Raw genomic sequence first — 21,926 nt, 5'->3', positions numbered from 1 at the left:
ATGTTTTATTTTGACAAGCAGCTGTTAGAACTATATAGGGTATTCCAAGTCTGGATATTCCTTCATTTTGTTTGTTCTTTACAGTTATAAGCATATTGTTGGCCTTGCTTATAGCTACTTAATGATTTATTCTCTTACATCAATAACTGGCAATAATTAGGGAAAAAAATTGCTGTGAAGTTGAACCTACTCTCCTGTAAACAAAAATTTGGCCTCCCTAGGTTTTTAGTAATAAATGCAAAATAAAATCTGTACAGCACATTTTAAAGTTTGCCATTAGTTTACAAAGTGTTAATAAGCACAGGGTATGTCAGTAGGTGGTCCTAAAATAAATTCATCAATGAATTGCCAGGAGCAGTGGCTCACGCCTGTAATCCCAGCACTTTGGGAGGCTTAGGCAGGCAGATCACCCGAGATCAGGAGTTCGAGACCAGCCTGACCAACATGGTGAAACCCCGTCTCTACTAAAAACATGGTGACGGGGGCCTGTAATCCAGCTACTCCGGAGGCTGAGGCAGGATAGTCACTTGAAACCAACTGGGAGGTGGAGGTTGCAGTGAGTCGAGATTGCACCATTGCACTCCAGTCTGGGTGACAAGAGCAAAACTGTGTCTCAAAAAAAAAAAAAGGAAAAAATAAAAATAAATTCATCAATGAATCAATGTGAACTTTCTAATCTTTAGTGGCAGTGTGTGAAAAATGAGAGGTGCTCATTGTATGTTTCTGGACATCTTGCTGTGTATTTAAGGAATGACTGCCACCTAAATTCAGATAGTGCATGTTCAGAAAGTCTTTTAAACTCCGTAAAGAATCAAACACATTTATGTAGGGTCTTCAGATTTTGAGACCTAGCCTTCTTATCACCTCCTATTCTCACTAAATTTTAAAATACTGTCAGCAGACAGGAATGTCAGTGATTCTGACTTGTATGTTTTTCAATTCTGATTTGGCATTTGTTTTTGCAGTACCATCTGTCATGTTGACTTCTGGGTAAAGATACGGTATTACATGAAAAAAACAAAGCTCCTGTTATTCTCTGGAAATTGGAGAGCAGCTGTCTTCACTGGACAGTAGTGCTATGATCCCTGGGACTGTTGAGATAGAAATTAAAGGTATTCCAAATAAGAGTAGTTGTACAGAAATAGCCCCCCACTCCCACCACTTGTCATTTTGTTGAAGAAAAACTGTTTTGACACATTCCATAATTTCAGAAGAATGAAGAGTTACATTCTCTAGCATATTCATAGGTATTAGAGGAAGGAGGAATGATGAAACATGTTAGGCTTTATATTAAAAATAAAAAGTTGGCCGGGCGCGGTGGCTCAAGCTTGTAATCCCAGCACTTTGGGAGGTCAGGAGATCGAGACCATCCTGGCTAACACAGTGAAACCCCGTCTCTACTAAAAAATACAAAAAACTAGCCGGGTGAGGTGGCGGCGCCTGTAGTCCCAGCTGCTCAGGAGGCTGAGGCAGGAGAATGGCGTGAACCTGGGAGGCAGAGCTTGCAGTGAGCTGAGATCCGGCCACTGCACTCCAGCCTGGGCTACAGAGCAAGACTCTGTCTCAAAAAAAAAAAAAAAAAAAGTTGTGGTCCAATGGGAAGTTTTCAGCCTATAAGATCTATTAATATTGGGAGGTCTTTACCACCTGGAAAGTGATTATTGAACACATGCTTCTTTTGCCTTAGGGGTGTTTTTAAGAATTTCTTAGGCTTTCAGAAAGCTAATGGTGATTGATGGGATAAGGGAGACTAAAGAAAAGGAAAGAGTCATGATGATCATTATAATCAAGCATGATTCACAGGATTTATGCCTTTTTGTCCAGGTGGTATCATCTTCTGAGATGGTGAGAATTAGGAGAGGAATATGTTACGGTAGTAAGTAGGAAAATGAGTTTCATTTTGGACATGCTAAATTTGTAGTCAGTTGGATATAAAGGTTGAGTGCCTAAATCTGGGGTAGTGATCATTATTTGGGCATCATCATTGTATTGATCTCTGGTTCTTAGCTGTTTAAGGATGAGAATCTCAACACCTGCTTTTCCAGGAGAACATACATATGCCTAAATAGTTGCATAATTTCTAGAGGTTGCTGGACTCACTGAAACCCACAAGTCACTCCAGAATTAACTTCTTTACTTGTCCCAGTGTGAGTCAAGAAAACATAGCAAAAGCCAGGTGCGGTGACTCACACCTGTAATCCCAGCACTTTGGGAGACCGAGGCAGGTGGATCACCTGAGGTCAGGAGTTCAAGACTAATCTGACTAACATGGTGAAACCCTGTTTCTACTAAAAATAAAAAAAAATTAACAGGTGTGGTGGTGCGCGCCTGTAATCCCAGCTACTTGGGAGGCTGAGGCAGGAGAATTGCTTGAACCCAGGAGGTAGAGATTGCGGTGAGATGAGATCGCACCATTGCACTCCAGCTTGGGCAACAGGAGTGAAACTCCATCTCAAAAAAAAAAAAAAGCAAAATTTAAAATCATTTAAAATCATTTCGGAATGGTAAATATTGTAGCAATAAGGTATTAAAACTCATGTGAGCTATTATATGTGAGAATTATTTCCAAGGAGCTGTAATTTTTTACCCAGAGTATGCCAGTAATCTCGCAGAAGGTGTACTTTGTCCACAGAAAGGGCTTTGTGTAGCAGGCCTGGGATGCAAAGCTGGGCTATCTGGATATCCAAACAAACTACAAAGTAAGGTGATTGTGGGTCTGGGCACAGGCAAAATGGAATAGACAGATTCGGGGTGGCCTGTGATATTGCCATGATTGTCACAGGCCACAATGTGGGTGACTGGTCAGATACGTCTTGAGCAGCCCTGTAATAGGAAAGCGAATGCACCAGCTGCTGCAAGTGATGGGCTGAGTCTGAGGCAAGCACCATGGATAGCTCCAAGGCAAGGCTGTTACTGCCTCTAAGAATCTGAAGCAAATAAAGCCCTTTTTATCAGGAAGGCATCTGGCCTGTCTGGACAATACTACTTCGAAGGTATGCCGTGAAAGATGGTACCCAGGATCTCCAAGTAATTACGTGACAGCAATTTTGAATAATAATTTCAACTATTCTTATGGGCCAGGATAACACCTCACCCATATCTGAATAGCCTCACTTTGTTATGTCAGGATTGAGAAGTTGTCATTTAAATACGTCCTAGTGGACTTCTTGGGCCATCTTATCACCTTGGGAGGCATATAAATCAACCAATCCAGAGGATATCTCAGTCTTTGTAAAACTCCTGATCATTTTTGTAACTTTGCATGTGCTTTCCAGAGATAGTTCTTGCTCCCTTGGACTTTCAGATTATGCTGTCTCACACCATGGGTTCTTAGCTCATTTACTCTATCCAGAAATATCTTTTACTGACCCTCAGTTTAGGCATTCTCATCTACAGTGAAGAGTAAATAAATTGAATTTAATAGTGAGAAGAAACCTTACAGATCTTCTAGACTCAGATAGCTCTTTATGATTTGTACCATACTTTAAAAGGGTAAACATCATAGTACTTGATTAGAAGCATGAATGCAAAATTACTTTCACTCTTGTGACCATCAATCATTTTATGGCAATGTTTAATAGTTTACAAGGGCAATGAGAATGCATTATCACATTAAAAACTCACTACAGAGCCAGATGTGGTGCCGTACACCTGTAGTCCCAGCTCCTCAGTAGGCTGAAGCTGGAGGATTACTTGAGTCTGAGTTTGAGGTTTGAGACCAGCCTGTGCAGCATAGCAAAACCCTGTCTCTGGGGGGCAAAAGCCAAACAAGCAAAAAAAAAAAACTCCAGAAAAAGTAAAGGCTACTCTTCATATCCCTTTTAATCTAACTGTGCCCTGGCTTTTCTGTTATGAAAAAAGAAAATCCCTCTTTGTTTGAGTATAAAATCATGGAATCTTTTCTTGGAAGAAACCTGCAGATAATCTTTAGTTCATTCTTGTCATTTTTTATTGAGGAAAACTGAAAACTGGAGAGGCCGGGTTGCCAACTGTAATATAAAGTATCAGAGTCAGATCTCCAAACTTCCACTTTTTAAAAGCAAAATTGTGTGTTTAGCCTTATATTGTATATTCTTTATTACTATTTTGAGACAGATTCTCGCTCTTGTCACCCAGGCTAGAGTGCAGTGGCGTGATCTCAGCTCACTGCAACCTCTGCTCCCAGGTTCAAGTGATTCTCCTGCCTCAGCCTCTCAAGTAGCTGGGACTACAGGCTCCCACCACCACAACTGGCTTATTTTTTGTATTTTTAATAGAGACGGGGTTTCACCGTGTTAGCCAGGGTGGTCTGTATCTCCTGACCTTGTGATCTGCCTGCGTCGGCCTCCCAAAGTGCTGGGATTACAGGCGTGAGCCACTGTGCCCGACCACATAGCCTTGTATTTTAGAGTTTTATTTTCAAATTTGATAAGCACTGATTAATTTACTATTTATTTTTAATAAATTAACATGTGAAGTCTGTTTTTTGGTCTTTACTGAGAATTCAGGCTCACCTCTTATGCTATACAAGTATGTTAAATTTAAAAATTATATATTTTAGTGTTTTTATGATTGTGTTTGTGAAATTAAAGTAGATTCCATTCTAGGAATCTCAGTTGCCATAGTATGTTACATTCTACACTGATGAGGCCCAGATACACTGTGAAATAACGTTTTAGAAACTTTCCGAAGTTACTAGAGGCTGCAGAAATGCAGAGCTTTGATTAATCTTGGGAGGGAGGATGCAGTGAAACTTGACATACCAAATAATGAATAAGGATAAAGTTGGTTACAAAAATAATACACGAGGGGTCTTTAAAAGGAATTGAATGTTTTAAATCTCATCAAGTTCTAATGGGGCTAGAAGTTTGCCAGAATACAAAGAGCAAAACAAAATAAAACCAAAAAAGTCTACATCAGAATCTTGGGTTTTGGGTAGTATTTGGGCATTTTCTTCTACTTTTTTTTCTCCTTTTGGAGAAAAATTGGAATGTAGGAATTTTGGAATACCTAAGAAGGACATGATAGCTGTTTGCAAGTCAAAGGTATGTCTTTGTTGATAGTGTTACCCTTTTTTGTTCCAAGTAGAGGCAGATTTTTTCCCCTCAAAATTAGGAAAGAATTGCCTAACAATTAGTTTTGTCTAATAGTGAAATTAACTCTGGCAGTGAAATAGTACACATCACCAGAACTCTTCAGGCAGCAGTTAGACAGTTGTATTTAATGTTTTGTGTCTTTCATGATTTCATGAGAACGCATCTACAGCAAAGGGGAAGGCATGTTGTTTGAAATTGAAGCACAATTTAGTAAAATATTGCTTTTAAAGTACTGGTGTCTGATATTCTGGATTGTGGCAGTTCTAATCTCTCTAGGGACAAGTACAAATACATTGTCACTGGGCTTTAAAATGAATAATTGAGAATTTGTGATTGATCTGAGCAGTGTACTTTTTGGCATTTAGTAAATTGTCACAGTGACAGAAGGAAGTATTTTTTGAACTGAGGGTTTTGGAGGTATCAGAAAATCAAATTTTGGTTTCACATTGTTTTAGGGATAGAAAGAGGTTCTGGGGCTCCCAGTTGACCAGAAAGTTGAGTTGTTTCAGTTTGTGGTTTCCTAACCCTATCAGACTCACACACTCTACTTATAATAGATATTTTGTGGCACTTTTTTGACTATCTTGAAGTGGCATTCATAGATAAGTTAACTGTATTCACGTGTAACTTTTAAAAAGTACACATAATGCCCCAACTGTAATAAAGGAGAAAGACATGAAGCTAATTTATAATATTATTTAAACCCGTAAATACTCAGGTCCTACTATACCAGAAGTAATAAAGTACCAGTATATTCGTAAATATACATAGTTTTGTTGTGAATGTACAGTTACACTGCAGAATGATATAGATGTGTTGTAATGTTTACTTAAATACAATAAATGATGTTTTTATGTGACTTTCTGAAATGAATGACTTTTGGTAAAATTCCTACCAGGACAAAATACCACCTTGTCTTTATTCACATGAATTACATTCTTGGAAAATCGATTGTACATTAAAATGGTACAAAACATATTTTTGTGTTTATATGTAAAATGGAATTCGATTCTAGGTTTTTTGCCTACATGACTGGACAGTGGAAAGTTGGGGGATGTGTGCCTGTTGTCCCAGCACATCTAGCGTCTTTAGTCTTTGCCCACTGTATATCAGTAGCATTTGCTGTCATTGTGACAGCCAAAATCATGTTTTGGACTTACAAAATGGATCCTGATTAGAACTGCTGAGAGCATGGGGCTTTCTGAGTGATGTGTATGTCTTAGCATACACCCTTCCCTTTCTCACCTCCACTTCCACCTCCCCTCCAGTGTGTGACAGTGTGTAGTATAAGGACTTGGAAACAAAATGTGCTGTTAAACATTTTTTCCGTGTTGTGTCTAGCCCTTAATATATGATATCACTTATTTATTATGTTTATTGCTTTTTCTCTTTCTCCCTTTGTTGAAATGTACACTCTTCAATGGGCTTTTATTTATTTATTTATTTTTTGAGATGGAGTCTCCCTCTGTTACCTAGGCTGAAGTGCAGTGGCGTGATCTCGGCTCACTATAGCCTCCACCTCCTGGGTTCAAACGGTTCTCCTGCCTCAGCTTCCCCAGTAGCTGGGATTATAGGTGCATACCACCATGCCCGGCTAATTTTGTATTTTTAGTAGAGACTGGGTTTTATCATGTTGGCCAGGCTGGTCTTGAACTCCTGACCTCAGGTAATCCACCCACCTCAGCCTACCAAAGTGCTGGGATTACAGGCATGAGCCATGCCCGGCTTTGTTTTTTGTTGTTGTTTTTTTTTTGTTTTTTTTTTTTTAATGTTAGTTGCCTAGAATAGTACCTGCATAGCTGTTTAAATATTTGTTGACCAACTTAGTTAAAAAATATACTTCAGCATTGTTTTGTGTTCTCAACTGTATACTATATCGTCATAATACTAAATTACATTTTCTCAAATACCTTTTTGCTTTAGAGCTCTTGCATGTGTTGTGCTCTCTACCTAGAGTCCTTGTCTTCTCCCACTCCTTTTTTTTTTTTTTTTTTTCCTGAGACTAAGTCTTGCTCTGTCGCCAGGCTAGAGTGCAGTGGTGCACTCTTGGCTTACTGCAACGTCCGCCTCCCGGGTTCAAGCGATTCTCCTGCCTCAGCCTCCCAAGTAGCTGGCATTACAGACACATGCCACAACACCCAGCTAATTTTTGTATTTTTAGTAGAGACGGTATTTCACCGTGTTGGTCAGGTTGGTCTTGAACTCCTGACCTCACTATCAGCCTTGGCCTCAGTCTCCCAAAGTGCTGGGATTACAGGCGTGAGCCACTGCGCCCGACCTCCCCCTCCCTTTTTCACCTGGCAGATTAATACTAGTCTTTCAGATTACTCATCCTTACTTCTCAGAGATTATTTTCCATCTTGTCCTTAACTTCAATGATACCTTCAATTTTTTTACGTTGTGTTTACTTTTATGATTACACTAAATCACTTTAGTGTGGTTATACTTGTAACTTGCTTGTTTACATGGTGTTTCCTTTCTGTACTACGAAACCCTGAGGGTAAGGAACTCTATTTACAACCAGAACATGGCATAATTCCTGGTAAATTAATGATACAATTCGAGTTTCATTTAAAATCAAATTTTTGTAGAGTTCAAACATCCTATTTTTGTGTTTGTTTCTTTCATATCTTCCCAAACCAGGATTTTCTCTCACAATGCCAAATTATGAACAGTTTTATCTTGAAGTTCCTAGTAGTTTGTGGATTAATTGACATATTAAATTTTGATTAGCAACCACTGGTTTAAACATTTATTTTGTCTGGGGTCAGAATACCTCATTGGGAATTGTAATGCTATTTTAATTTCTAAACAGCAAATGAATTAAATGAATAAGTAGATATGAAAATGAACTAGAACATACTAAACAAGTATATTTGGTTTTTGCTAAGTATTTAGCTTAGTTTGAGAGTAAGCTGCTTTCAGTTCAGGATGGGTATCTTTGAATAATTTAGCTTTAACCATGAATGTGAATAACTAAGAGGACTATTAGTACACTTGTCAAAGCAAATTACCCTCTTTGTACAGAAATAGAATTACCCTGAAAATCGGTATTTCAGGATACTTTTACAGTTTACAAGGGGTTTTCTGTGTGATACCTCATTTGAGGCACACTCTGAGACATGTGATAACATCACCATTTTATAATTGAAGAAACAGTCTCAAATTTTACCTTTTTCCAAAGTTGCATAGCTAGTGAGTGGTAAAACTAAAATTCATACCTAAGTCTTCAAATGCCAAATTATTTGTTCTTTCTACTACATGATGTCTGAGTATGTTAGAAATAAAGAACACTATATTTTAATAAAATATACACAGAGCAAGACTTTATTGAAATAAGTTTGGTATTTTCCTATTAGTCTTCAAATTTTTATTCTTCATTGTCTAATAAACTAATAGTTTTACCCTAAAACCTGAGTTGAACACTAATTTTTCCTATTTTTTGAGTTAAATCCTATTCATGACAAGTCTGGGGTTTAAACCCTTCCTGAATAAATTTTTTTCAAAAGGCAATGGTTTAAATTCACTGTAGTCATGGATAGTTTATTCAGAGGGACTATCAGAACCTGTTCTAGTTTGCCTTTTTAGGACATCTGACTAGTTTCCTGAGCTATCTATAAGTTTTTCTACTTTTCTTTTGCAATTTTATTTGATTTTATTTTTTTGAGACGGAGTCTCGCTCTGTCACCCAGGCTGGAGTGCAGTGGCGCAATCTCGGCTCACTGCAAGCTCCGCCTCCCAGGTTCACGCCATTCTCCTGCCCATAGTCCCTGTCCAGTAACTGGGCCTATAGGCGCCCGCCACAATGCCCAGCTAATTTTTGTATTCTTAGTAGAGACTGGGTTTCACTGTGTTAGCCAGGATGGTCTCGATCTCCTGACCTCGTGATCCACCCGTCTCGGCCTCCCAAAGTGCTGGGATTACAGGCGTGAGCCACCGCGCCCATCTTTTGCACTATTAAAGGCAAACAAAAGGTGGGATTATACAGCTTAATTTGTCTCCAACAATCTTATTTTATGCGTCTTATTCTGTGACAGTTATTAATGATGCCCTCTTTCACTCTTAAAATTATCCTGATTTGGGTGATAAATTTAAAGGCCTATAAGTTATCTATTGCTGTGTAACAAATTGCCCCAAAACTTAGCTGCTTAAAACATTTATTATCTTAGTTTCTGTAGGTTAGTAATACAAGTGTGGCCTAGTTGGTGCCTGTGGCCCAAGATCTCTTATGTGATTGCAGTCAGGGTGTCAGCAGGAGTCACAGTGTCATCTGAAGGCTCAGTTCAGAGAGAATTCAGTTCTAAGCTCACTCATGTGGTTGTTGGCAGGTTTTAATTCCATGCCATGTGGGCCTCTCCACAGGGCAGCTCCACAGCTGATAACTAGTTTCTGTTAGAGAAAAAGGGAGGGGGCAGGGAGAACTTGGAAGTTTCTGAAATGGCATCTTATTACCTCTGCTGCATTGCATTTGCTAGAACCTACTTACTAGATCCAGTCCTCACTCAAGGCGAGGGATTGCATGAGGGCGTGAATATCAGGAGGTGGAGATCATTGGGGCCTATCACAGATAGTCACCTTAATAAAAGGAAAACTGCTTCCACATAATACTTTTCCACAATGGAGGACAACTCATTACCTGTTGCTGTTTTTGTTTTCCTGAATAAATTTACTTCAAACATCTCCCCAGCTCTCTTCATGGCTGCTTCTCTGCATTTAATTGTAGCTGGAGAAAAACACAGCCATGCTGATGGGTTTCCTGTCAAATTTATAATCACAAGCCTCAGTAAGCCCCTTATTGCTCTCTGGCAGTCCTGGTACATTTTCCTGGCCCATTCAGTGTCTTATTCCTTCTCCCCTTTCTTCAAACCACTCACATTTCTTCCTCTATTTTTACTTTCCAAAAGTAGAAGTAATCTGAAGATAACTTTCACAAGCTCTCACCACCATATCCACCCAGGCTGGAGTGCAGTGGCACGATCTTAGCTCATTGCAACCTCCGCCTTTTTGGTTCAAGTGATTCTTGTGCCTCAGCCTCCTGAGTAGCTGGGATTACAGTCACCTGCCACTACACCTGGCTATATAATTCCCTCTTGTTATTGTACTTACAAATGCTCTACTTGACTGGTAAATCCCATTCTCCCTCAGTTATTCATGAACATTGTTACAGTTCTCCCCCTCCTCATGCAGCATCAAATTTTCTTCTCTATTAAAACATCTTCATCAATGAATAAGCATGCTCTAATTTATTGTGTCTTAAAAAAATAGACTCTCGTGAGTCTACTTCTCCATCTAGCTACTGTATTTCTTTGCTCCCCTTTAATTTTTAATTTTTCTGGTTCTTCTTTTCCCATTCTCTTGTAAACCCTCTCCAAGCAGTCTTTGGCCCCACTGTACTGCTGTTGTCAAGATCAGTGAACACCTCCATGTTCCTAAATTGAAAGATTAGATCTTAATTATCATCTTAGCTACACATCACTCGGATTTGACATAGTTGATTAGTCCACTTTTGAAATATCCCCTTGATTTGACATCCTAGATTTCTTCACTGTACACTGGCTGCTTGTTTGACTACTCCAGAGCAGAGTCTTCAGGTCTTGTGGTATCCAGGATCACTCCCTTAGTTAATTCATTTCATTATATGCTGACAACTTCTGATTTACACATCTAGCCCATAACTTTTTCCTAAACTCTAGGCTTACATATCCACTGCCAACTTGACATCTTTACTTGGGTGTCTAATATGATTCTCAGTCCTAACATGTCCACAACTGAACTTTTGATCTTCCCACTCAAATCCAAACCTCCTACCATCTTCCTCATTTCATTAACTGGCAACTCAGTCTTTTTTTTTTTTTTTTTTTGGAGATGAAGTCTCACTCTATCACCCAGGCTGGAGTGCAGTGGCGTGATCTTGGCCCACTGCAACCTCCACCTCCTGAGTTCAAGTGATTCTCCTGCTTCAGCCTTCCGAGTAGCCGGGACTACAGGTATGTGCCACCATGCCTGGCTAATTTTTGTCTTTTTTTAGTAGAGACGGAGTTTCACCATCTTGGCCAGGCTGGTCTTGATCTCCTGACCTCGTGATCTGCCCACCTCGGCCTCCTAAAGTGCTGGGATTACAGGCGTGAGCCACCAGATTACAGGCGTGGGCCACCATGCCCGGTGACAACTCAGTCTTTCTATGTGCTCTGGGAAATAAGTGTTACCCTTGCCTCCTTTTTTATCTTATACCCTACATCGAGTCTAACAGCTTATCCATTTTATAACTTCAGCACTTATCTGGAATCTGAATACATCTTTCACAGTGTTTGGTCTAGTCCATGCTACCATCATCTGTTAAATAATAGCATTTCTGATGATGGAAATAACCTCCTTCCTCCTACTTTTGTCTTGTATCCCTTCCCCTTCTCCACACGTGTCTGTTCCCGAATTGCAACCAGAGTGATTCTTTAAAAACGTAAGTCAGGGCCAGGCATTGTGGCTCACGCCTGTAATCCCAGCATTTTGGGAGGCTGAGGTGGGAGGATCGCTTGAGGTCAGGAATTTGATATCAGCCTGTTTGATAAGGCAACAAAGTTGAGACCTTATCTCTACTAAAAATAAAACAAAACATAAGTACACACATAAGACAGATCATGTGTCTATTTCCCTAAACCTTCTAGTGGCTTCCCAACTTGGACCATAAAAATCAAAATCTTAACAATGACCAACGAAGTTCTATAGCAGTGCTATTCCAATAGAAAAATGCAAGCCACATGTGTAATTTAAAATTTTCTAGCAGCCAAGCTATCTAAAGTAAAAAGGAAACAAGTGAAGTTGATTTTAATGTTATTTAAACCAGTAAAGTAAAATATTATTTCAACATATCTGTGTAATAAGTTATTAATGAAATTTGTTTCAAAAATAGCAAGTCTTCAATATCTGATGTGTAGTTTATACAATTTGAATGCTAAATTTTTATTGGAAATACTGGATTCATATTTAGATGTCATAAAGTTTATAGTTGAAAATGTAGACTCATATACCCAAGTAGTTCCAAATCATTCTTAAAAGTTTAAAAATAACTGAATCCAGTATTGGTTTCTTAATTTTAATTAAAGTTTAAAATATAAACAAAATTCGCTTCCTAGCCATATTTCAAATTTCAAATGCCATATGAGGCTAGAGGCTAGCTTACTGGACAGTGCAGCTCTTTACCATCTGGCCCCTGTTCTCTGCCTCATCTCCTGCTGCTCTCTCCTTTGCTCATTCTGCTCCAGCTATAATGGCCTCATATTCTTTGATTATGGCAGATACTTCTCATTTTAGGGCATTTGAATTTGCTGTTCTTTTTGCCTTAAAGCTCTACCCCTAGATGGGTGCACAGTCTGCTCCTTCACCTTCTTCAGGACTTCACTCAAATGTCACCTTTTTAGACATTCTTTCTCTTACCAACCCGTTTAATATCTGTACAAATTACCTTTTCTCCCTACCTCTTAGATTTCTAGGCTGCCTTCTGAAAGAAGAGAGAAGAGGACTGGGAGGGGAGAGGTGACCTGATCTACAAGGGAAAGCGTGAAATATCAGAATTGTCCTATACAGATAAATGAATATGTTAGACAAAAGCGTAGAGTAAGATAAGGTTGAATAAGAGATCATATCCCTTCAGCTTGCTTGCTGTCTGAGCAACTTATATGATTATTTTTGTGTATACATGATAACCCTTTCAGATATTAAGCTTCTTAAATGCGAAGCTCTGCCTTAATGTCCTCTTATACCTTCTTTGGCATCTAGCATGTAACTTTGACCAAAAGGCAATGTGAAATATCCAATTACGGGCCACCTATTGGTTAGCTTTTTGTGTTTTACGTCCTGCGGTTGCCTCTCTATCCTCTGTTCTTTTCAGTGCCAGCAACTAGTATACTTGCTGATTGTTTTCTTGTGTTGGCTTCGCGTGCCCTATGGCAATAATTGTAACATTGATTCTTTCTTTCCTTGTCCATCCTGGTACACTCTTCCTCATTTTCCAAAGCCAATTCTTGAAAGAAGCCTTCCCTGATTCCCCTGGTTTACAGACGTCCTCCCCAGTGCCACCTTTGTGTCATCTATACTATAATTCTTATATCCTTATAGGAAAATAATCATATAAGCATAGTAACAAGAGAATATGAGTTCTTGAGAACAGGGACTGTGCCTTACTAAATTTTTCTTTATTAAAGATAAATTTATTTTTAATGCTTTCCTCGGTGCATGTTATATTGAACGAACCAGGCACAGAGCAGCAAAAGAATTGCTATTAATGGGGGAAATTTATGTTAAGATACACGTCATTGAGAGGTAAGAGATGTGGAGCTATAGAGAGTAAAGGTAGAGAGAACAGTAAAATCAAAATCAGTCTCTGGAAAGGAGGGTCTGAGATACTTAGAACTTTTACTATGTCAGAAAGCCGGGAAAACATATACTCAAATGGAGTGGCAAAACTTACCTTTTTGTATTATAGTAGTGCTTTTTTCAGTTCTTCTCTAGCTTTTGCTCTTCATATATTGTTTCTTGATATGTCTATACAGTTATTTGTGTCCTTACTGTACATTTGATGATCTGACAAATGGGTAAAGATCATGAGATGCCTCATTTGTAAACTGAGGGATTGGGCAGATTATTGTTGAGAGTCCCTCTAACTCAGTGATTCTGTTATTTTGAGGAAAACAGATTCTGTTAGCAGGTGCTTTAATGGTACCCTGGTGGGCACAAGAATTTTCATCACTTTTGCCTCTTTGCTTCTACTGTTTGTTCTTTATAAATGAAGTACATGCTAAAAAGCAAGTATTTGAGCTGGATGTAGTGGCACACACCTGTAGTTAAGTTACTTGGGAGGCTGAGATGGGAGCTTGAGCCCAGGAGTTTGAGATCAGCCTGGGCAAGACCGCATCTCTCTCTCTCTCTCTCTCTTTTTTTTTTTTTAAAGCAGGTATTTGAGTTGCCTTTGAGGATATTTTGGTAGCAAATTCAGAATATGAAAATATGTGTTGGCTGGGCACAGTGGCTCACGCCTGTAATCCCAGCACTTTGGGAGGCCGAGAAGGGCAGATCACGAGGTCAGGAGTTCGAGACCAGCCTGGCCAACATGGTGAAACCCCATCTCTACTAAAAATACAAAAATTAGCCGGGTGTGGTGGCACATGCCTGTAATCCCGGCTACTCAGGAGGCTGAGGCAGGAGAATTGCTTGAACCCGAGGGGTGAAGGTTGCAAGTGAGCCAAGATCGTGCCGCTGTACTCTAGCCTGGGCAACAGAGCAAGACTTCCTCTCGGTGGAGGGGGGAAGAAAGTATGTGTTGACTTGGTTAACTATATTATCAGAAAACTACAGTTTGTGTAGTTGTCCAGAGTTATTTTTGGTGGCTCAAAAGTTTAAACTGGCACTGTATCTTGGTAATTAACTCTTTTACTGATTTGGAGTTCTGAGTAAATTGGAAAAGTTATTTCTTCCTCCCTGTAATAACTTATTGCTAACAGTGGGGGAGTATATAAAGTTATTTCAGCAGACATCAGAAAAAACAAGCAGGGAACAAAACTTTTTCTCTGGTTCTTAAATATGGGTTCTTTGTTTTAAATAATGTTAAGCATCGAAAATTAAATATTAAAAAAGAGTTACCCTCCAAAATAAGTATTACAAGAAATAACACAATAGAAAAACTCCACATTACAAATGAAAAGGAGGTAAGTGTCTTCCCTTTGTACTCTTTCTAATTCTACCCACCCTTATCCAGTTCAGTTGAGACAGCTTTTGGCCTACAGATCACTCTAATTCTTAATTGTTTTCCTTCACAGAAAGTGTGACAACTCCTTTATTTGTTTTTACTTCTGCCTCCAGCAGTGAAGCTCCTCTATGTTAGTCTAAGGATTTCCTCTTGTACCTAGACTACCCCTTACAGACTATTTCATGAAGTCCTCACTCTTCCCTGGCTGAGAGCCAGATTTTGTCCTTTAGTGTGTACTAAATTACAGAAGTAATATTCCCGTTAATCATATGTATGTGACACCCAGCAGTTAGTGAAGAAACTTAGCTTGCTGCTAAGTATATATGCTAACTTATATGCCTAGGTCTTCTGTTGGCAAAACTTCAGGGCTCACCACAAAGGTCCCACTGTCTAGCTATGTGTTTAGTGAGAACTAGGTGTCTTTCTTCTCTGTCTTACTGTTTATCTTCGTCATGAGCTTTTTTCCAGACTAATAAAGTATTTACAAAAATATACTTAATATCTTCCTGATGATTCTTTTGAATGAACAAAGTTATGTGCTTTGTAATTATGTTGATTTTCCAAGCTCTCCTGCTAGTTTTAAGACATAGTAAAATGTACACCATGGACATTCTTACTTTTGAAATTGGGCATTCTTAGAAGAAAAATATTGATCTTTGACATCCTGAACTGAACACTACAGTTTCCCATTATTTTGATACCTGAGAGAGAAAAGTCACCTGCTTAAGTATCCCATATCATAAGGAGACAAAACTAAGTATTTAATATAAATTTTAATGCATCTACCTTAAGTTAAATTATCTAGTCACTTGATATTGTGGGTGATGCTGTGAATTTGTGATTTGCATGGCTTCAGATGTCATAATTTTTCCCCCCACTTTCTAGGAAGTAACAGCTAGCAGTCGCCACTATGTTGACAGGCTATTTGACCCTGATCCCCAGAAAGTTCTACAAGGTGTCATGTAAGTAGTATGTATTTAAGAGTCTATCAAAAAGTTGTTTGTTTTCATGTTTCAATCTGCCAAATATTTTAATTTTGAAAATACAGGGTTATACCTTTTTTCTTTCATTTGGCTTCTTGCTAGAAAGACTGCTTGACATTCATGACGTTTAATATTTTACTGTAAAGAATTGTCTTTTGAATAGTTGTTAACTGACATGGTTAGCTTCATTTTTTTGTAGAATGCTTGTTTCACATTTAAAAAAATGTTTTCGAATAAACCAGTAGGGTTTTTTGTTTTGTTTTTGGTTAACTCATTAACTGTCACCAAGATTGAGTCTCCTGATGATGTTTTAAATTTAGAATTTAGAAAGCTGTCAGAAAATTTAAACTCTTAATAACCTTAATGCCTTTTTTCCTCCAAAATTTCATGTTTAATGAGAGGAAACATTTTTAAGCCACATACCAGAGGTAATTATGCTCTTAAAAAATTAAGAGAAGCAAATAGGATAAGGTTTCAGATTTATTCCCTTTCATTTGAGTTTCACATTATCATACTCTTAGCACATTAGTTCTAAGGAGGAAGGTCTAGACTAAGGCTCATCATGGAGTTGGGAAATGTGAAGGATCCACAGGCCTGAACTGTGTCTGTGGGAAGAAAGACACAAAAAAGGGTCAAGATACATTTGGGTAATGGTGAGGGCGCCAGTGAGGGAGGCCTCATTCTTTTTCTCTAATCCCATAAGCATTGTCAGCCAAATAGTACTTTAACTTGTGCTCAGCCATGGCAAGGCTAGGATGCTTTGTTTATACAAGTTTCTTCAGACTGCAGTTCTTAAAGCCTCTTTCCCCAAAGGCATTGTAGGCTTTGGAGTTGTGAATTTATAAAGGGAGGTAAGATAAAAGTGTTGTAAAACTGCTTGGCTATTCAAATTGAGCTGCAAGGGAAGGTGAGAAGCTGGTTAGGATCTACCCGAGATACTTGACACTTTACTTTCACGGCCTCTCAGTTTACAAAAAACGGTGGTGTTTCTAGTGTTCTCATTATGTTAACTTTGTCTTTGTCCCCTTAAGCAGGAGACTTTATAATTATTTAATCACTCCTTTTTAGACTAGTTTAATTATTACCAGGAAAAATGGTTTATTAAATCCATCTATTAAATAAATCAGTTTGGGTTGTACCTACACACACAAGTTAGTCAAGGGGGCAGGTTTAACTTAACACTCTTCCTTGGACAGATACTCTCCACATGCAACCAGATAGCTTTGTATATAGATAATTCTAAATATTACTTAAAATTTCTCAATAAATAGTTGAGAATGTTAGACTTATTAAGTGCTCAATAAATGGTATTAAAAGATGATATCACTGCTACCATGTTTAGGGGAAAGCTAAGTTTAGTAATCAAGGATTCTGTGTGATAGACTTGTAGAATTCTCTATCTGATATGAGTAGCTGATTCAAATGTTGTTACTTTGAGAAATTTTTTACTTACCAAAGAACACTGTAGTTTTTCAAAAATTGATAAAATACCAAACGATAAAAGTGGGAAAGATAGAATTATGACCAAACAGCTAAAATGTAGTTTGATAGCCTTAGTGTCTTTTGAAAAACTACCAGTCTGAGACCTAACTAGCTGTCAACTAGGCATAAAGAAATGTTTGTGTGAAGGAATGATAGAGTAGAAAGAGCATGGGCTTTGGAGTTGGACAACAGTGGGTTGAATTCCTGATACCGACATTTTCTAGTATGGTCCCTTGCTAGCTGTTTGCTTGGACAAGCTTTGTAATTTCATTGAGCCTCAATTTTATCATCTGTAAAGATAAGATAACACTGCCCATATTACCAAGTTGATGTGAGAATTAAATCAGAATTATAAAATTCAATGTCTGATACATTGTGGATCAGTTGGCACTTAGGTGGTTAGTTGTTATTAGCCCCAATTTAAAACAACTTAAAAAAGATAATTCTCCTCAAAGAAGAGAAAGGGGGGAAAAACAGAGGAGACAGTTCAAACTAAAGTAGAAGAGAGAGGGGGACTAAAATTCCTGACTCAGACAGGAGAATATGAGTGATAACACATTGTAGTAAACGTGATTGCTACTTAAAATACTAAAATCTGTTTATAGTTTGAAGGGGACATCACCCAATATTTTTTCACTTTATTTCAGAGTAATACTGATCTTATGGAGATATGTGTAGTGTGATTTGATAAAGCTTCCTTTTTTCCAGATAGAAATATTTATCCTTTATGACTTCTTTCTTGAACTTTGTCACTGTCTGAAAATTAATTGTATGTGGTCAAGAGAATGAAAAGTGAATTATTTTCAACATTATCTGTCTTTAATTTTTTTTTTTTTTTTTTGAGGCGGAGTTTCACTCTTGTTGCCCAGGCTGGAGTGCGATGGCGCGATCTCGACTCACTGCAACCTCCACCTCCAGGGTTCAAGTGATTCTCCTGCCTCAGCCTCCCGAGTAGCTGGGATTACAGGCGCCCACCACCACGCTCGGCTAATTTTGTATTTTTAATAGAGACGAGGTTTCTCCATGTTGGTCAGGCTGGTCTCAAACTCCCTACCTCAGGTGATCCACCTGCCACGGCCTCCCAAAGTGCTGGGATTACAGACATGAGCCACTGTGCCCAACCGAAGTAATCTTGTTTAATACAATATGTATAGAAAAAGGGAATGAAAATGATATTTAGGGAAAGAGAGTTGACCAATTTTTTTATTTTTATATACTTCACTGTCATCATTAAGTCACACAGAGACCATTACTAGACCAAAATTGGTAGGTAGAAAGATGGGCACAGAGTATAAACAACCAAAGGTAGCCTATTAATTTTAGGGAAGGAAAAGGTAGAGGCTGAAATATCGTTAAGTCCAAAATATTTAATTGAAGGGACATAAAATAATTGACAAAAGTTGTAGCTTTGACTATAAGCTAACCAGAGTTTTATTTTTCTGCCTCTATTAAGTTTGATTTTTCTCAGTAAATGTTATGAACATATATGAGGCATGGTGGAGGGCACGTGTAGTAACAGTTGCTTGGGAGGCTGAGTCGGGAAGATTGCTGGAGCCTAGAGTTCAAATCCTGCCTGGGCAACACAGTGAGACCCTATCTTGAAGATAGATAAGATTGTGAACATGTATAACATACTAGCAGGTAAAGCAAAATCAGATTAAAGATGAATAATGATTCTTCATCGTAGTCTACAGCTAATCTACTAGCTGAGTTAGAGCTATATAGCTCTACCCAAAAATATGGGGAACTTCTTTGTAGATAGCTCACATCACAGTGGACCATTTTACCTAGTCAGTGAGTATGCCTTGTTGAAAAATAACATTAAGCATCAGAACTGCTTAATTTTCAATTGTTGAAGAATGTGGAGTTACCTAGAGATAACTTTGATAGTAGCACAATAGTTAGCATAAACTTGAATGGTCCTGTTGTGTAAAAGGTTTGAATACAAAATCAGGTCCTTATCTCTAAAAGAGCAAAATTCCATGTGCATAACTGAATAGGTAAGATACGAGCTGAAAGAAGAGGGAAGTCACTGTGTAGGTCATAAACTGTAGCCTTTGCAACTACAACAGAGAGTGGGTATGTCAGTTAAACTACCCTGCATTGCAAACTCTGAGCTTCCTGTAATATGGAGATCTGCATGTGACTTAAAAAATTGCAGGACCTTTTTTGGTGAAGTTATTATAGTATTGGTTCCACCATGTAAAATCTCATACTTGAAGAAGAAGAATAACTGTTCATATGATTTTGTAAATCATGAGTGAAAGCTACTTAAACACTGTTTTTTTTTTTTTCTTTTTTTTTTAAACATAAAATTAGAGCACTTGATCTGGTTTTCATGTTAGTGAATTTCAATGAAAAGATTAACAGAGGCCAGGCATGGTGGCCCATGTCTGTAATCCCAGTACTGTGGGGAGGCCAAGGTGGGCGGATCACTTGAACCCAGGAGTTCCAGCTTGGAAAACATGGTGAAACCCGTCTCTACAAAAATTAAAATTAAAAAATTAGCCGGGCATGGTGGTACGTGCCTGTAGTCCCCACTACTTGCAAGGCTGAAGTAGGAGGATCCCTTGAGCCCAGGAGGTGGAGGTTGTTGCAGTGAGCCGAGATTATGCCACTGCACTCCAGCCTGTGTGACAGAGTTGTTTTTGTTTTGTTTTGTTTTGTTTTAAAAAAAAAAAAGGTTAGCAGATATCTCTACATGGCCCTTTGTTGATATTGCTATGTTGAAGAGCAAAAGTTGATATAAGCCAGTGTAGCTAGCTTTGTAGTTTCAGAGTTTAATAGAATTAGAAAGCTCGACTAGACCTCTGGTGAATTCAGTCAGGCACTTGTGGATGCTGCAGAATCCTGTGATTTTTTTTTCCCCCCCCACCAAGAATCCACTTCTAAAGTGTCTTCTGAAGCATTTTAATGTACTGATGATATGAGTTTATTTTGGTAATGATTATTTAATTCTCTTAGCTCCAGGAAATTTTGTATCTCTGGTTTCAGTAGAATGTAGATAGGTTCCATTTTCTTGAGTGAGCTAAAGATAAGAGTTCCCATAAAATGAATTTATAATTCCGTAAAATGAAGCCTTTGGGTTTTGAGAACTTTTAAGTTAAAGGGTTAAGTTTTAGAATAATTGAAAGTAAGTATTCCAAAAAAATCATTAAAAAAATTTCTCTTCCTAATACATTTAATCAGTTTGTTTTGTTTTGTTTTGAGATGGAGTCTCGCTCTGTCACCCAGGCTGCAGTGCAGCAACGTGATCTGAACTCACTGCAACCTTTGCCTCCTGGGTTCAAGCAGTTCTGCCTCAGCTTCCTGAGTAGCTGGGATTATAGGTGCCCGCCACCATGCACAACTAATTTTTGTATTTTAGTAGAGACAGGGTTTCGCCCTGTTAGCCAGGCGGGGCTGTTCTCGAACTCCTGACCTCAAGTGATCCTCCCACCTCGGCCTCTCAAAGTGTTGGGATTACTGTGCCCCCGCCCAGTCTTAATCAGTTATTTTTGAGGGTTATGGGTAAACATACACAAAAGTGACCTTAATACCAAATGTGATAGAGTGGTCTGCGTCTTACTTGTTTAAAACTATATATTCTGAGACAGAATTTGGTCAGAGAATTCGTTAGGCAGGATTATCCAGGAATGATTAAATCAAATTGTCATGGTCTTTACTTACAGACAGATAAGCTGTTTGTATACGTATGTCTATGTGATACTAACTTTAAACATCAATACTATATATTTGTATGCATATGTGTATATATCTTTTCTTTTTTTTTTTTTGAGACAGAGTCTCACTCTGTCACCCAGACTGGAGTGCAGTGGCGTGGTCTCGGCTCAATGCAACCTCTGCCTCCTGTGTTCAAGTGATTCTCCTGCCTCAGCCTCCTGAGTAGGTGGGACTGCATGCACGTGCCACCATGCTCGGCTAATTTTTTGTATTTTTAGTAGAGACGGGGTTTCACCGTGTTAACCAGGATGGTCTCGATCTCCTGACCTCATGATCCACCTGCCTCGGCCTCTGAAAGTGCTGAGATTATAAGCATGAGCTACCGTGCCCGGCATATATATCTTTTCAAATGTATAAAACACTTAACTGTATGCTGCCATATTGTTCCATACAGTTCTAACACATTTTTTATGTTCTTTGGAATGATTAACTATATTTAAAGTGTTAATATCTACCAAAATATTTTGGTAGATTTTACTCTTCATTTTTGGAGAATGTAAGGTGATTTGTAATCATACATTGATAAAACAGAGTTAAATACATTAAATATCCTAATTTTGGAGCCAGCATTTAATTTTCAAAATTATGTATTCACTTGTCATTAAGAAACCATAAAATGCTATGGAAAGAAGATTAAATATTTACAGTAAACTTTTCATGGTGTTTTTTAAATTTTTTTTTTTTTGAGATGGAGTCTTGCTCTGTCATCCAGGCTGGAGTGCAATGGCGCAATCTCGGCTCACTGCAACCTCTGCCTCCCAGGTTCAAGTAGTTCTCCTGCTTCAGCCTCCTGAGTAGCTGGGATTACAGGTGCACACCACCATGCCCGGCTAATTTTTTTTTTTTTTTTTTTTTTTTTTTTTAGTAGAGGTGGGGTTTCATTATGTTGGCCAGGCTGGTCTTGAACTCCTGACCTTGTGATCC

The 21,926-nt window shown here is 38.5% G+C and overlaps 1 protein-coding gene across 7 annotated transcripts in view; it reads left to right on the top strand.

Annotated features, from left to right (window-relative positions):
* Positions 1–21,926, top strand: part of ARMC8 (armadillo repeat containing 8) — a 110,358-nt gene that overhangs the window by 5,666 nt on the left and 82,766 nt on the right. For 4 of the 7 annotated variants that reach the window (XM_008008981.3, XM_008008979.3, XM_008008982.3 and 1 more), the window contains one exon: positions 15,700–15,776. The exons of the other annotated variants lie outside the window; for them this stretch is intronic. In XM_008008981.3, coding sequence (XP_008007172.1) covers positions 15,700–15,776 — 77 coding nt within the window. The remainder of the gene's footprint in view (positions 1–15,699; positions 15,777–21,926) is intronic. 7 annotated transcript variants of the gene reach the window in all.

Source organism: Chlorocebus sabaeus, chromosome 15 (assembly GCF_047675955.1).
Source record: "Chlorocebus sabaeus isolate Y175 chromosome 15, mChlSab1.0.hap1, whole genome shotgun sequence".
NCBI classification, from domain to species: domain Eukaryota; kingdom Metazoa; phylum Chordata; class Mammalia; order Primates; family Cercopithecidae; genus Chlorocebus; species Chlorocebus sabaeus.
Note: the sequence above shows the minus strand (reverse complement) of the source record. Positions and strands in the feature narration are given on the sequence as shown.